This window comes from Saimiri boliviensis, chromosome 5 (genome assembly GCF_048565385.1).
Source record: "Saimiri boliviensis isolate mSaiBol1 chromosome 5, mSaiBol1.pri, whole genome shotgun sequence".
Taxonomy (NCBI): domain Eukaryota; kingdom Metazoa; phylum Chordata; class Mammalia; order Primates; family Cebidae; genus Saimiri; species Saimiri boliviensis.
The window spans coordinates 142,086,358-142,102,718 of NC_133453.1; the positions used below are offsets into that span (position 1 = coordinate 142,086,358).

Here is a 16,361-nt window from a genome sequence, read left to right on the forward strand (position 1 = left end):
GAGCCCTGAGCTTGTTTTCCTGCAACTAGATGTTCCCATCTGGGGATGATGGGAGATCATGACAGATCATCAGGCTTTAGACTCTCATAAAGAGGGAGCAACCTAGATCCCTCGAATGCACAGTTCATAATAGGGTCCATGCTCTTATGAGAATGTAATACCGCTACTGATCTGGCAGGAGGCAGAGCTCAGGTGGTAACATGAGCAATGAGATCAACTGTAAATACAGATGAAGCTTCGCTCACTCACCCAGCACTCACCTCCTGCTGTGCAGCCCAGTTCCTAACAGAACACAGATCGGTACCAGCCCATGGCCTGGGGCCTGGGGACCCCTAGTTTAAACCATCCAGTCTGTGATATCTTGTTATGGAGGCCCTAGAAAACTAATGTATATATCAATATTGGTTCATCAATTGCAACAAACGTACCACACTAATGCAATATGTTAATAGAGAAAATTGTTGGGGGAGGGGAAACAGAGGAACTCTGTACTTGCCCCTCAATTTTTCTATAAATCTTAAAACTATTCTTTTTTTTTTTTTTTTTTTTTTTTTTTGAGACGGAGTTTCGCTCTTGTTACCCAGGCTGTAGTGCAATGGCACGATCTCGGCTCACCGCAACCCCCGCCTCCTGGGTTCAGGCAATTCTCCTGTCTCAGCCTCCTGAGTAGCTGGGATTACAGGCACGCACCACCACGCCCAGCTAATTTTTTGTATTTTTAGTAGAGACGGGGTTTCACCATGTTGACCAGGTTGGTCTCGATCTCTTGACCTTGTGATCCACCCGCCTCGGCCTCCCAAAGTGCTGGGATTACAGGCTTGAGCCACCGCGCCCGGCCAAAACTATTCTTAAAATAAAGCCTATTCATATTTTTTAATGCATTAGGATTTTCTAAAATGAGGTTGGACCCTTACCTTATATCATATACAAAATAAAATAATTCAAAATGGATCATGGACATAAATGTAAGAGCTAAAACTATAAAGCTTTTAGAAAAAGAAAAAGTAAAAATCTTCCCAACCTTGGGTTAGGCAAAGAGTTCTTAGATTCAACACCAAAAACACAATCAATTGACAAACCTAACTTCATCAATGTTTTAAACTGTTTGTTTCAAAAGACACCACTGGGAATCAAGGCAGATGAGAGGCAGGACTAGATTGCAGCTCTGACTGGGACAGACAGAGCAGCAGGTGGGGGCTCACACTGTTAATTTCTGCTACAGAACTACAGAAATAAATCAGGAAACCTGAGAGGACCCACAGACTCCCTGAAGGAAGTGGATTGCTCCTGCAGGCCCCAGGAGACATCCCAAATACTGTGTTGGTATCCATGACTGAGAGACCCACAGATGGTTCACATCACAGAACTCTGTGCAGACAACCCCCAGTACCAGCCAGAGCCTGGTAGAATTGCTGAGTGGCTAGATCCAAAAGAGAGTAATGATCACTACAGCTCAGCTTGGAAGCCACATCATAGGAATAGGGGGAGAGTGCTACATCAAGGAAACACCCCGTGGAACAAAAGAAGCCTTCAGCCCTAGCCCTTCCTCTGACAGAACCAACCCAAAGGAGGAGACAGAAAACCAACTCTGGTAATATGACAAAACAAGGTTCTTTAACAACTCCAAAAAAATTACACTAGCTCACCAGCAATGGACCCAAACAAAGAAGAAATCCCTGATTTACCCTAAAAAGAATTTAGGAGGTGAGTTATTAAGCTTATCAGGGAGGCACCAGAAAAAGATGAAGCCCATTGTAAAGAAATCCATGTCGCACACCAAAAATTATATACACTATTGAATCTGTCAATTTAAAAATCTTTAAATATGAATGATGCTACGTAACCATCATCACCATCCATGTCCAGACCTCTTTCCATATTATAAATAGAAACTCTGTACCCATTAAACAATAACTCCCTGTTTCCCTCTCCCTCTAGTTCTTGAAACCACCATTTTGCTTTGTATGAATGTGAGACAAATTCACAATTCAAATATGAGTTTTTTTTAATTTATATCTTTTAAATTGACAGGTAAATATTGTATATATATTGGTATACAACATGATGTCTTGAAATATGTTCAGATTATGGAATAGCTAATACAAATAAATATATTGTATATATTTTATATATTTATTTGTATGTATTTTTAAATGTTTAAATTGCATACATACACACAACCAATTCACAATTCAAATATGAGTATTTTAAAAATTTATATCTTTTAAATTGATAGGTAAATATTGTATTCATCTTTGGTATACAATATGATGTCTTGAAATATGTTTAGATTATGGAATAGCCAATACAAATAAATATTTTTGTATATTTTTGTATTTTTTTAACGTTTAAATTATATACACACACACAAACAATACAAAAATAGGCAAAGAATGTGAATAAACACTCCTCCAAAGAAGATATACAAATGGTCAGTAAGTACATATAAACATGCTCAGTAATCATTAAGGAAATGCAAAGCAAGACTTCAAGATACCATTTCACATCCATTAGGATGATACTATTAAAAAAATGTGTTAGCAAAAATGGGGAGAAATTAAAACCCTTGTGCGCTGTTGGTAAGAATGTAAGATGGTACAACCACCACGGGAAACAGTGTGGCAGTTCCTCAAAAAATGAAACCTAGAATTACCACATGATCCTGTAACTCCACTTCTGAGCATATACCTAAAGCAGAGTTTCAAAGAGATATTTGTATATCCATGTTTATAGCAACATTATTCACAAGAGCTACAACACGAATGCAATCCAAATGTCCATTGACAAATGAATCAACAAGCAAAATGTGGCATATACATACAATGAAATATTATTCAGCCTTAAAAAGGAAAGAAATTCTGATACATGCTATAACACAGATGAAACTGGTGGACATTATGCTAAGTGAAATAAACCAGTCGCAGAAGGAAAAATACTGAGTGATTCCACTTACATGAGGCACCTAACATCATCAGATTCACACAAACTAAAATGATAGTTTCAAGAATTTGGAGAGAGAGTGAAATGGAGAGTTATTGTTTAGTGGGAACAGTTTCTATTCAATAATATGGAGTTCTGGAGATGGATGGTGGTGATAGTCACACATCATCATCAATATATTTAATACTACTGAACTGTACACTTAAAATAAGTAAGATACATTTTATGTGTATTTTTCTACAACAAAAAAAATCAGAAACAAAAAGCAAAAGAAACTACTAACAAATTATAGAATTAATAGGAGATTTTAGCAAGGCTGACGAACCCAAAATCAATACTTAAAAATCTATACATTAGCAACAATTGGAGAAAGGCTTTAAAATAAGATATCATTTCATAGCCATCAGATCAGCAACCACTAAAACGTTGGACAAATATTTTCAGCAAACAAAATTAATAGAATTTGTTCCCAGCAGAACAGGACTGTAAGAAATACTAAGGGAACCTCTGTTAGTCCATTTTGTGTTGCCATAAAATAATACCTGAGGCTTGATACTTTTTTTTTTTTGAGACAGAGTCTCACTCTGTCACCCAGGCTGGAGTGCAGTGGCGTGATCTCGGCTCAGGTGATCCTCCCACCACCGCCTCCCAAGCAGCTGGGACCACAGGTGTGCGCCACCATGCCCAGCTGATTTTTGTATTTTTAGTAGAGACAGGGTTTCACCCTATTGCCCAGGCTGGTCTCGAACTCCTGAGCTCAAGGGATCTGCCCACCTTGGCCTCCCAAAGTGCTGGGATTACAGGCGTGAGCCACCGTACTCTGCCGTTTGACACTTTTTAAAACCACTAAATTACTGAGTAACTAACAGTCCATTGCCACTTCAAAAACCAGTTCATTGATGAAAATAATGTGACCTAACAAACAGCTTCAGGGAACTTTTCACTGAATTTGTGAGATTCATCAAAAATGAAGAGGCAGAATTCAGGCACCTGGTCCTAACTGCCTTAGCTCAGCATCTTTACATACTTTATCTGCTCCAAGGCTTTGAATCTGCCTGGGGAAGAGCATGGCAGTTGCAGACAAGCCCTGTGCCCCTCCTCAGAATCAGAAGCCTTGGTATCACTGCCTCCAGGAGTAGCAGCAGGACCACGCAAGACCAAGGTCAAGCTCTCTCTGCCCCCTACCTGTGGTTTCACACATTGAGTTGGAATCTGTTAATACTTTTTGTTACTATTAGTAGGATGTCTGCACCACAAATGATTCGGTTACAGATTCAAAAACGGCCATTTAGTAGAAAATGACCACTAAGGAGTCTCCCAGGAAAGAGGAATTCAACCGGCCTCCTTTGCGTTTTAATTTTACTCTAGGCCCCTTGATTTACCTTAAATGGTGAAAGAATGCGACCATTCAAAAAAGTGAAAGGTCATCAAAATCTAAGGGCAAAGGCATTCACAAGGAACAGAGCTGAAAGACACAGGGCTAAAAAGTTACGACTGACTTTGCAAATAACCAAGAAATGAAGAAGTAGTTTGGATGAGAAACTGCTGTATCTTACTGAGGAAAAACAAAAAAGTGGGAAACACACATTTAACTCATCCTGGAGAGGTCAAGCACACACACAATGTTTACACGGCTCAGAACAAAACTCAGTTCTTTAGCACCTGAGAAAAACACTTAACTCATGTTACATCCATAGCAGTTTACTGAGGAGATTAATTTTTGCTAAAATTGAGAACTTTTTGACAACCAAATGATAGGGCTAGAATTAGTTAGGTGAGAGATGTTGACAGCCTGCAAAAATTAAAGAGGCCAGGTGTGGTGGTTCATGCCTGTAATCCCAGCACTTTGGAAGGCTAAAGCAGGAGGATCACTTGAGCCCAAGAATTTGAGGCAGCAGTGAGCTATGATCACACCACTGCACTCCAGCCTGGGTGACAAAGTGAGATCCCATCTCAGAAAAAAAAAAAAAAAGAGAGAAAGAAAGAAAAAAAGAAAACAATGAATGAAAGAAAGCAAGTTTAAAGAAGAAGACCAGACGTCGCCATGCATAGTAGCACACACCTGCAATCCCAGCACTTTGGGAGGTTGAAGCGGGCAGATGACTTAAGCTCAGAAGTTCGAGACCAGCCTGGGCAACATTGCAAAACCCTGTCTCTACAAAATAATACAAAAATTAGCCAGACACAGCTACTTAGGAGGCTGAAGTGGCAGGATCACCTGAACCCAGTGAAGTTGAGGCTGCAGTGAGCCATGATCATGCCACTGTATTCCAGCCTGGATGACATCAACCAAGAAAAAAAAAAAAAAGAAGAAGAAGAAGAGGCACATCCCTTTAGCAAAATGGTACTAGTCTCACACTTAGCACTAATCACTGCCCTTCAAGTCAGACTTCACCCTAACCTTGTTATCATGGCCGGACTCCCTTTCTTCTGAGGTCATGTCTATAAATCTTAGCATCCAAGGTGCTTTTGCTCCATGTGTCAGCTACTAGCAATGATATTTTTCTGACAACTAGCAAGTAACACTGAAGGAAAGAAATGAAATTTTATACTATTAACTGCAATGAGTTATTTTCTGGAAGGACGTGGCACTACCTGGAAATCAAAGGGACATGCTTTTCACATGTTTGCCCCTAAGACAAGAAATCTGGTGGAAATGGAATCCATACATGGGGTTTATTTACACCCAACTTAATCCATGATACTTCCTGTGCTAGAAGATTCTGTCCACATAGCCGGTGCTGAGGGAGCCCTCTGGGGCAGGCTGACCCCTGGAGAGCCCCACTCAGCCCAGCCTGAAGTAGTGGCTGTGCACCCCTCACCTTTCATCTTGGTTGTGTAAAACCCAACAGCCGCTCCGTGTCTCCACAGGATTTTAGCTTGCTCCTTCACAGAGTGAGGTAGAAAAAACATGTCATCGTCATCCAAATTTCTCTCCAGTCTTCCAAAAATAATGACGTTTAGAATGAAAAGCACAATCCTTTCCCCAAATGACTGAACCTTTGAAGAAAAAAAAAGAAAGAAAAAGAACAACAATCAAGTAAGACCAGCGAGGAAAATCAGATGCAATAAATTCTGCGCTTGGATGTGACCCACTTGTCGGGGCCAGGTGTGAGCTCCTCCATCGCAGATTCCTTTCGTGCTCAAAGAGCCAACACGTGAATCACGGCCACTCACAGAGGCTTCCACATCACTGGCTTTTCACAGCATGCGGCTTCCAGGAGTGGGGAACGATGCCAGAGGCGGCCTCTGGGTCCCTAGGGCCACAGACTAGGAATGTAAGACCACAAAGCACAATCCATCACACAGCAACAAAACAGGAAACAGGAAATTAAACTAGGGGAGCTAGAGCAACCCATTTCAACTGACTGGCTAGATGTGTCTTAATATAAACCCAATCTGCCATTTTCATGATGGCAGGCCCCAGAATTCTGGCCCTAGGAAGGAGGGTAAATAACGTGGGAGATCAATTGCTACACCAAAAGCAAGCGATTTTCAATGGCTTGTGACAGATTTGGAGCACACACTGGCGTCCCAATCCCAGAGAATTACTGGGACTCGGAGCACATCTCGTTCTAAGGCTGTAAGATAGAACAATCTCTTGCCTGTAGCAAAGTCATCACAAGTGAGGAAATCGTACTGTGGTCAAAGTCAGGCCCACACAGGTAGAAGCTTTCCCCTTCACAAGTCAAAATGACTTCACGCTCCTGCCTGTTAAAATGCTCTGCATTTGTGTAGCCCACGGATGGCAAATAGGTGGCAGAAACCAACACCTCCCGCTCCTGGATTCAGAGCAGACCTATCTGTCCAGCTAAGCATGGACACGGTCTCAGAAGCCTCCTTAACACTGCCCTCCAGACAGCCAGGAGCAACTGCTAAAATGTGGCACGAGATGAAACCAATCAGCTATTTACGAGTGACAATGCTGCTGTATTGGAGTTTACTCTGTAACACTGCTAGGTGACAACCTCTGTATGCGTAGGTGACAGCCTCTGTGTGTGTGTGTGTGTCACTCCATGCTATGCATTTCCTCCAGATCAACAATGCCACTAATTGACCCATGGCATCCACCCACAAGCTACCATTCGAGTCTCGCCACCTGCTGGGGAGGTCCTGGTTCATAGGTGGGGAGATTGAAGCTCAAAGAGGGTGATTACCTTTATTGATTTCCCTGCCTCATTTCAAAGAGGACTTGAGACAGCTGGGCAAGGGGTCTCTCAGAGGCAGGCACAAAACAACAGGCTGTGGCTTTCCAGTCCAGCCCGTGGTTTCCTTCTTCATATTCATCCATTAGAAATGAGATTTGGGGAAAGGGGAAGTTTAATACTTCATTTTATACTGAATATTTGACCCTTAGATGATGATCATCATCATCATCGTCACTGGTGGTTTGTGGGCTGTTACCCTGCATCTGCTGGGAGATCTTCAGCAACTCACAGCCTCTTTGAGTTTCAGTTCCTCTCTCTGGTCAAGGGAGAAGATCCCGCATGTGGTATCTAAAATGCTTGCATGTTTTTCAAATGATCTGATAATAAAAATAAGGCAGCTTGCAGCATCTAGCAAATGGCACAAAGTGTTCAGTGCCAGTAAACTTACAAATTGGCCAGAATGTAAAATATTTCACCTTCATCTGGAGCTAAATCTTAAATGAGAAAAAGATTTGTGAAAACCACACTAGCTTGGCTCTGAGAAGCCATCACATTTTGTATCTCAGACAGCGGCAGCCAAATCTAGTTCAGACATTAAGAAAATCTAGCTAGTTGCAAAACCAGATCAGTGTCATGGGGGAGGTTATATTTTTCAACTTATAATAGCAAAAAGTTCAGAAGAAAGCCAGAAGACAAAAGCAGATTGCATCTGGCAGAAGGGAAATATCCAATCAAACACTGGCAGGAGAAAAAGGAGAAAAAGAAAATGTACTTAATTTGTCCAATTTCATTATGGGGGAGGAAAACATGTGACATGTGATTTTGACTCAGAAATGTTTCTGAAAACACAAAACTAAGATCCAGTTCACATCTCTTGTTAGGACCACTAATTATGTTAACAGGAAAAACATGAAGAAATCTTGTGGAGTTTTTTTTTAGTAATTTGTGAAGAAGAGAGCTGGCTAGGAAACAAAATGTAATTAAAAGAAGAAGAAAAAAAGTCAAGACCTAAAGTTCTACAGAGAGGGGAAATATTCCCATGTGCAGCTGGGAAAGGATAGATCTTTACAACATGGTTCATTAAGTGGAAATAACACCCAAGTTTCTTTCTGTTCATAATATAGGCCACATTGTCAGCAAATGTGGGGTTTTTCTCATTTAGAATTAGAAGAAGAGATGACAAATGAAGGGAGTAACAACTCTTGTTCCAAAACAATTATTTCAAGAGTCATTCACATTCTTTGTAGTATTCAAAACGGTCAATCATTAAGTGGCCACCTGGTCCACCTGCAGCACCAGAGCTGGGGCAGCAACGCAAACCAAGATGCCAGGCACTACAATGGGCACATCATTCTCATTTGCTGAACCTCAGGCCATTTCTAATGTGCTGAAAAAAAAAAAAAAAAAAAAACCCTTTCAAAATAATATCTACTGAATTGATTAAAACACGACCTAAAAAAGAAAACTCACAGAATGGGAAAAAAAAATTATTGCAAATCATATACGTGATAAAGAACTTGTGTCTAGAATACTGCATATGAAAAACTCTCACAACTCAATAGTAAAAAGTCAAATAACCCAATTAAAAGTGGGGTGAGACTCTTCATAGACATTTTCCCAAAGAGAAGCTATAGATGGTGAATATGCATATGAAAAGATGCTCACCATGCTTAGCCATCACTGAAATGCAAATTAAACCACAGGGAGATTCCACTTCACAGCTACTAGGATGGAGAACATTAAAACGACAATAACAAGTGTTGGTGAGGATATGGAGTGACTGAAACCCTCAGACGCTGCTGTTGGGAATGCAGAATGGTGCAGCTGCTGGGAAGGCAGTTGAACAGTTCTCCAATATATGAAACATAGAGTTACCACATGACCAGTAATGCCACTTCTAGACATATACCCAAGAGAACTGAAAATACGTATCCTCACAAAAACTTACATACCAACGCTCATAGAAGTATTATTAAGCAGAGTCAAAAAGTAGATACAACTCAAATGTCTATCAACTGAAAAATGGATAAATGATATGTGGTATATCCATACAATGGACTACTATTCAGCCCCAAAAAGGAATAAAGTACTGAGGCACGCTACAATGGATGAACTCTGAAAAGATTATGCTAAGTTAAAGAGGCTGTTTACAAAAGACTACCTGTTGTATGATTCCATTTATAGGAAATAGCTGGAATAGGCGAATCCATAGAGACAGAAAGATTAGTGGTTTCCAGGGACTGGGGAAAGACAGGAATGGGGAATGATGCTAATGGATAGAGAGCTTCTTTTTAAAATGATGAAAATGTTCTGGCATTAGTGGTGACTGCGATGGAACTTTGTGAATATATTAAAAGTCACTGCATTGTATAATTTAAAAGAATGGAGCTTATGATGTGTGAATTCTATCCTGATGAAGCTCTTGTTTAGAAAAAAAAAATCAAGAACTAATTTTTTTATATATGCTCAGCAAAAGAAAAAAAAAAAAAAACAAACCTGGATTACCAACTTGGGAACATTACCTGAGACCAGACCCTTATAGGGATTACCTAATTTCAGAACCTTCGAGGTATTTGTTGTATAGATGAAGACAACAGGCTGAGTCACACAGCCAGTAAGTGATGTAGTTGGGTACAAACTTCTATTTCTTTGACACCAGGCTGGCGATCTTTGAAGTGTTGTGCCTGGGACTATTTCCCCTCTCTGTTTGTAGAACTTTAGGTCCTGACTTTTTTTATCTTTTACTCGTATTTTGTTTCTTAGCCATTCTCCATACTGAACCTGAAAGAACACTATATTTCATGCAGTATTTACAGGGCTCTATGATGGGGACCGAATGGGATTCCAGGCAACTGTGAACAAGATCACACATTTCAGGACAGCAGGGAAGCAACATCCTTCTTCCCATATATGGAATTAAGATAAATATACCAATCAAATGAAAATGGGCAGATGTGAGGCACACAATCCAAACTCTGAGCTGGGTACTAGCTCCTTCCTTTGCCTCTTCCCCAGCCAAAATTCAGCCAAGAGGACTCCGCCTGGACCTCTGAGAAGCTGCTCTGGTTCCTGCCTTCACACCTGCCATCCCAGGTCTCTGCTTTACAACTGCTCAACAGAGGCACAGCTCTTCAAAGATCACCAGGCCTGATGTCAAGGAGACAGATGTTTGTACCCAGCTAAATCACTTACTGGCTGTGTGACTCAGCTTCAATGTGTTCATCTTACAAAACAAATACCTTGAAGGTTCTGAAATTAGATAATTCCCTATAGAGTCTCAGGTAACATACAGAATAGTATCTACAATTCTAACTCATGCTAAGTGCCAATAAACGCTACCTGAATGCACTAAGCAGAAGTTTCCCATACAACAGAGAGACGGTGTGGATTAAAGTTTTAAAATGCAGACATGAGGGGCCACTCAGTAAAGTAAAATTGACTTATCAATAGCCATATATCTGTTATACATAGCATTGAGTGCTGTTTTCCTTGGTAGCAGGGTGTTATGGATTGAACTGTCACCCTCAAAAAGCTGTTGATGTCCTAACCCCCAGCTGTGTGAACGTGACCTTATTTGGAAACGGAGTCCACTGATAATCAAGATGAGGGGATTAAGTTGGTCTCTAATTCAATATGACTGATGTCTTTATTTTTATAAAGGGAGGATTTTAGGCTGGGTGCAGTGGCTCATGCCTGTAATGCCAGCACTTTGGGAGGCTGAGGTGGGCGGATCCCCAGAGGTCAGGAGTTTGAGACCAGCCTGACCAATGTGATGAAACCCTGTCTCTAATAATAATTAAAAAAAAAAAAAAAAAAAAGGAAGATTTTGACAGAGACAGACATAGAGAGAACAATGTGGAAATACAAGGAGAAGGTCATCTACAAGCCAAGAAATCCCTGAGGCTACTAGAAGCTAGCAGAGAAGCCAGGAACAGATTCTCCTTTACAGCTCTGAAAAGAAAAACTCTGTGGATTGCTTGATTTCAGACTTTCCAGTCTCCAGAATGGTGAGACGATGCATTTCTGTTTTGTGGTGCTCTGTGGCATTAGGAAATGAAGACATGGGCTCAACTGCTTTAAATTATCAACGCAGGAGTAAGTGCTGTGACTTTTAAAACCTCTTTTGCAATGTTCATTTAAAATTGCATTGACTCACCTTCATCAGTCCTTCTCTTGCCGGATCAGAGGTTCTTATTGCATCTTCCGTGGACCACCAGGATTCCTTTATGTAAACAGCCACAACTAGAGAGGAAGCCAAGAGATGATAATGTGCACACAGCAAACTGGGCAACAGATGGGCAGCTTCACAGCACAGAGCCATTGACAAGGTGCAAAGGGAAGATGATTTGTGGGGAAAGCAGGTGATATTTTTAGAGCTGAAATTTACTGACCAACAAAGACTGACCACTCTCACATGAAGAGGATCATAGATGTTTCAGAGGTGGGCTGTTGTTGATGCCAAAATAGGACACAGCGCAATGTTTGGGGGTACAGCAGGATACACACCAATACTGACAAATCCAATGAGTAAGAATTACTTTTTTTTTTTTTGAGTCTGAGTCTCGCTCTGTTGCCCAGGCTGGAGTGCAGTGGCGCAATCTTGGCTCACTGCAAGCTCTGCCTCCCAGGTTCAAGCAACTCTGCTGCCTCAGCCTCCTGGGTAGCTGGGACTAAAGGCGTGAGCCACCATGCCCTGCTAATGGTTGTTTTATATTAGTTTGTTTTTTGTTTTTTGAGACAGAGTCTCACTCTGTCACCTGGGCTGGAGTGCAGTGGTGCGATCTTGCCTCACTGCAACCTCTGCCTCCCAGGGTCAAGCAATTCATCTGCCGCAGCCTCCTACATAGCTGAGATTACAGACGTGCACCACTACACCCAGCTAATTTTTGTATTTTTAGTAGAGATGGGGTTTCACCATGTTTGTCAAGCTGGTCTTGAACTCTTGACCTTGTGATCCACCTGCTTCAGTCTCCCTAAGTGTTGGGATTACAGGCGTGAGCCACTGCACCTGGTCAATTGTATTTTTAGTAGAAACAGGGTTTCACCATGTTGGCCAGGCTGGTATGGAACTCCTGACCTCAAGTAATCCTCCTACCTTGGCCTCCCAAAGTGCTGGGATTCCAGGCATGAGCCACCACGCCCGGCCAATTCTTTTCATGTTAAAAAAGCTTATCAAAGTCCAACCACATGCCACAGCCCAGAATTTCCCCAAGTAAGCAAAATTCAACATGGGCTAAGGTCGTTAAACAAACTGCCTTAATATCTGTGTATTGAGCCATCACTGTGGCACTGGGCTAGGTGCTACCCTCTTTTACGTGAGTTTCTTTCATTCTCACCACGAAACTGTTAACAGCATTTTTCTAAGGAGAATGACTGAAGCTGTGTGAGGTGAAGTGACTTGCAGGCAGCCAGCTAGAAGGGGCTGAGATGGGGTTCAGCCCTGGGCCACTGGACTCCTAAGTCAGTGCTCCTTCTAAGAGGCTGGAGATGGGTCCGGTGTTAAGAATGGGATGAATCACATGGGGTGGAGGAGGTGTCTTTGGATGAGAAAGTACTGGGGCTAAGATTTACAGGAGAAGGGCAGGAACATCTCCTGTCCTCCCCCATCCCCTACCCCAAGCATCCCTAAGGCCTGCTGACTCTGCCTCAGAAGCAGCCCTGGCACCATTCCAAGGGTAGACATGGGCCCTGCTCCTCAGCAGGGGAAACCTGGACATAATTTCAACTTCACTAAGCCCCACACTCCTTATTGGAGTTGCCCAAACCAATCACCCCAGGTGGCTGGGAAGTTCCCATGAGGATCAGTACTGAAATGCCCAGCATGGGGCCTGGCACATGGGAAGTGCTCAGAATCTACTCATCAATGAGTCGATTTCTCCTCCTCCCCTCATGGTGCCATCACCATGTTCCATCAGTTCCTCCTGCTGCCTCATACCAAAACCTATCCTCCTGGTTCTAGCCCCAGATCCCAGCTGGGTGAGGCCACCACCATCTCCACTGATGGCTGAGACAGCCCATCACCTGGTCCCCACCTCGTTCTCCCCTGACAATCCATCCCTACTGAGTGGTCGCTCTAAATCCCATCATGGTCTCCGCCCCTTGTCTCCACTTGGCGACCTTCCTTTCCTTGCTTAAAAACTACATTTTTTTCTTTTTTCATTTTTTTCATTTTTAATTTTTGTGGGTACATAGTAAATGTATATACTTATGGGATACCTGAGATGTTTTGATCAGTCATGCAATGCATAATAATGGAGTATCGGCTGGGCACATACGTCTGTAATCCCAGCACTTTGAAAGGAACAGGTGGGCGGATTGCTTGAGCCCAGGAGTTCAAGACCAGCCTGGGCAACATGGCAAAACCCCATCTCTGTGAAAAATACCGGAGAATTAGCTGGGTGTGGTAGGGCATGCCTGTCATCCCAAATACCTGATAGGCTGAGCTTGGAGGATCACTTGAGCCCTAGAGGTTAAGGCTGCAGTGAGTCATGGTTGCATTACTGCACTCCAGCCTGGGCAACAGAGTGAGATTCTGTCTCAAAAAAAAAAAAAGACAAGACAAAAAAATGGTGTATCTGTCCCCTCAAGCATTACGTCCTTTGTGTCACAAACAATCTGATTCTATTCTTTCGGTTATTTTAAAATGCACAAGAATCACATTTTAAACACCAAAGTTACTTTGGTTGTTTTCTGGTGTCTTTTTTAAACCCCTTTGATCATCATTTTTATATCTGCTTCTCAAGCCCAGTATCTGAGCCTGAGGGTTCCAGAAGCCACAGAATTACAAAAGAGGCCTCCTTCCAGTCAGACCTTTTTAGATGGAGATTTGGAGAAAAATGCGATGGGGTAGAAAACAAAAGCAGTTGAACATCTCACATAAGCCTTGAGATTTTAAAACAAAGGTGGACCACTCGGGGGCAGCTGCCACAGCCTTTCTCTCAATTCCTCTCTGCTACTGGAGGAACTTTAGTAGAAAACTCTGTGAAGACCAAGCTACAGTGGTGTGATGGTTAATAGCGAGTGTCAACTTGATTGGATTGAGGGATACATCAGTCCTGGGTATGTCTTTGAGGATGTCACCAACAAAAGAGATTAACATTTGAGTCAGGGGCTGGGGAAGGCAGACTCACCCTTAATGTGGTGGGCACAATCTAATCAGCTTCCACCAAATATAAAGCAGGCAGAAAAACGTGAAAAGGAGAGAAGGGCCTAGCATCCCAGCCTACATCTTTCTCCCATGCTGGATGCTTCCTGCCTTCAAACATGGGACCCCAAGTTCTTCAGTTTTGGGACTCAGACTGATAATCCTTGCTCCTCAACTTGCAGACAGCCTTTCGTGGGACCTTGTGATCATGTAAGTTAATACTTAATTAAGTCCCCTTTAAATATATCTTTACATATATATGTATATATATAAATAATGAACTCACATATATAGAGAGAACAGAACTAATAGGATATATATATCTAAGAGAACCCTGACTAATACAAGTGGCATTAGCCAGGTATTAAACATTAACTCTGCATAGCCAGCTCCTCTTCCCCAGAGACCAACAGCATCTAACCCACCTTGTCAGTTTCACATGGGTGAATTATATCATGTCTGACAATGGTTCCAGAATTGAGTAGAGCCAGCTGGGAGCAAAGAGCCAATTAAATGCTTGACATCTGCCTTCATTTATTCAACTCAATTCACTTCCAAAATGACACCTACTAGAACTTCCAGGAGCTTTACAAGCCATAAGGATTATTTTCCTGCTTAACAAGGTGAAGCAACAAAAGCTGTTGAATTTACTAATACGCTATATTCCTGTAATACAGATGTTCAATTTGCTAATACAGTTTCATACAAGAAATGTGTTATGACTTGGTGCTTATGTGGTACCTTGCAAGTTTCACGGTGCACTGCAGAGCATTAATTAGTCACACAAGTTGTCACAAATAAGATAGAACTGTTTTTTTTGAAACTCATGTTAAACTGTTAAGTATACATAACAATGAAACTGAAGTCCAATCACATATAACAGTTAAAAGCTGCCCTCAAAACCAACTCTTGGAAAATAGGATCAGCCTTCTGGAGAGAAGCAGCTTTTGATCAATGAAGTATAATACCTCGTCCAGAAAACACGGAGAGAGACATGGTGAGACAGCCCTTGGAGAAAGGCTGTCCCCAGCTCAGCAAGGACAAATGATGGCTCCTTGGATGCTGACAGGTGCCACAGAGCCAGCCTCAGGGCATCATTGCTGAGACCCTGCAGCCAGCAACCTCCGAGGGTTACAACTGGAAGTCACAACATCCTCGTTTTTAAAAAGGGTCCTGATCAGTCATCTTCACTAAGGATTGAGGAGAGCCTGGACACCTGCAGATGGATGCACTGTGCTGAGAGCCATCAGGAGAGCATTGTGAAGAGCCAGCCTCACCATGCCAATTTAATTTCCCTGTCCGCGAGTGACAGGTGACATGGACCACAGGAAGATGTCAGCAGTGGATTTTATTCTATGACACTCCAACGTCTCCCAAACAAGTTAAGACAGTGAGGTCCCTAAGGCTAATTCCTAAAGGCCTGGATTCACCCCATGCTCCACCTGATCCACTGAATTCAACTCTCCACGGCTGAGTTCCCCACTGTGTGATGGGTGCTGTCCTGGGCCCCAGGAGCTGATGACTAAGCTGACATCTTTGTCCCTTGGAGTTGGGAGCCCACAGAGAAGGGGAGCATTAAATAAGCTACTCCACTACAGAGCAGTGAGTGATCAGTACTGGAATCGAGTTTCACAAGGACCAAGTGGAGGAGGTTAACTCTGAGGAGGGGAATTGGGAAATCATCCCCAGAAGCTCCACCGACTCTGCATCACTGGGTGAGGTTTCAACAGACAGAGATGGTGGGGAGGACTGATGCAGGCAACCTGTGAGCAGAGGCACAATGCCCGGTAAGACCCGGGCCATGTTTCAGGGCATCCTAAGCAGCAGAGGGAGCTGGGTGAGGTCTAAATATGGGAGAGAGTGGGCTGCAAACACCATCTCAGCAAAACCTCAGCTTCATCCACTCAAAGGTCTCTAGCCAATGTCAGCACCAGTGGGGAGTAAGATGACTCAAGGCATTTTAGAAATCGCTCTACATACTGTCCATGGTATAGGACAAAGAATTGGGACCTTAGAGCCAGACAGGGCTCAAATTCTGGCATCTCCAGTTACCAGTTGCATGACCTAAATCCAGCCCCTCCCCAGCTTTGATTTACTTACTTGTCAAATGAAGGCTACAAAATCCTCTT

General features: G+C 42.5%; 1 protein-coding gene across 3 annotated transcripts in view; it reads right to left on the reverse strand.

Annotated features, from left to right (window-relative positions):
- LOC101051251 (protein FAM169BP) overlaps positions 1-16,361 on the reverse strand; it is an 87,255-nt gene that overhangs the window by 20,123 nt on the left and 50,771 nt on the right. For all 3 annotated transcript variants that reach the window (XM_010351224.3, XM_010351226.3, XM_039479846.2), the window contains exons 4-5: positions 11,245-11,330; positions 5,763-5,940 (exon numbers count right to left, since the gene is read on the reverse strand). In XM_010351224.3, the coding sequence (XP_010349526.1) occupies positions 5,763-5,940; positions 11,245-11,330 (264 nt within the window). The remainder of the gene's footprint in view (positions 1-5,762; positions 5,941-11,244; positions 11,331-16,361) is intronic.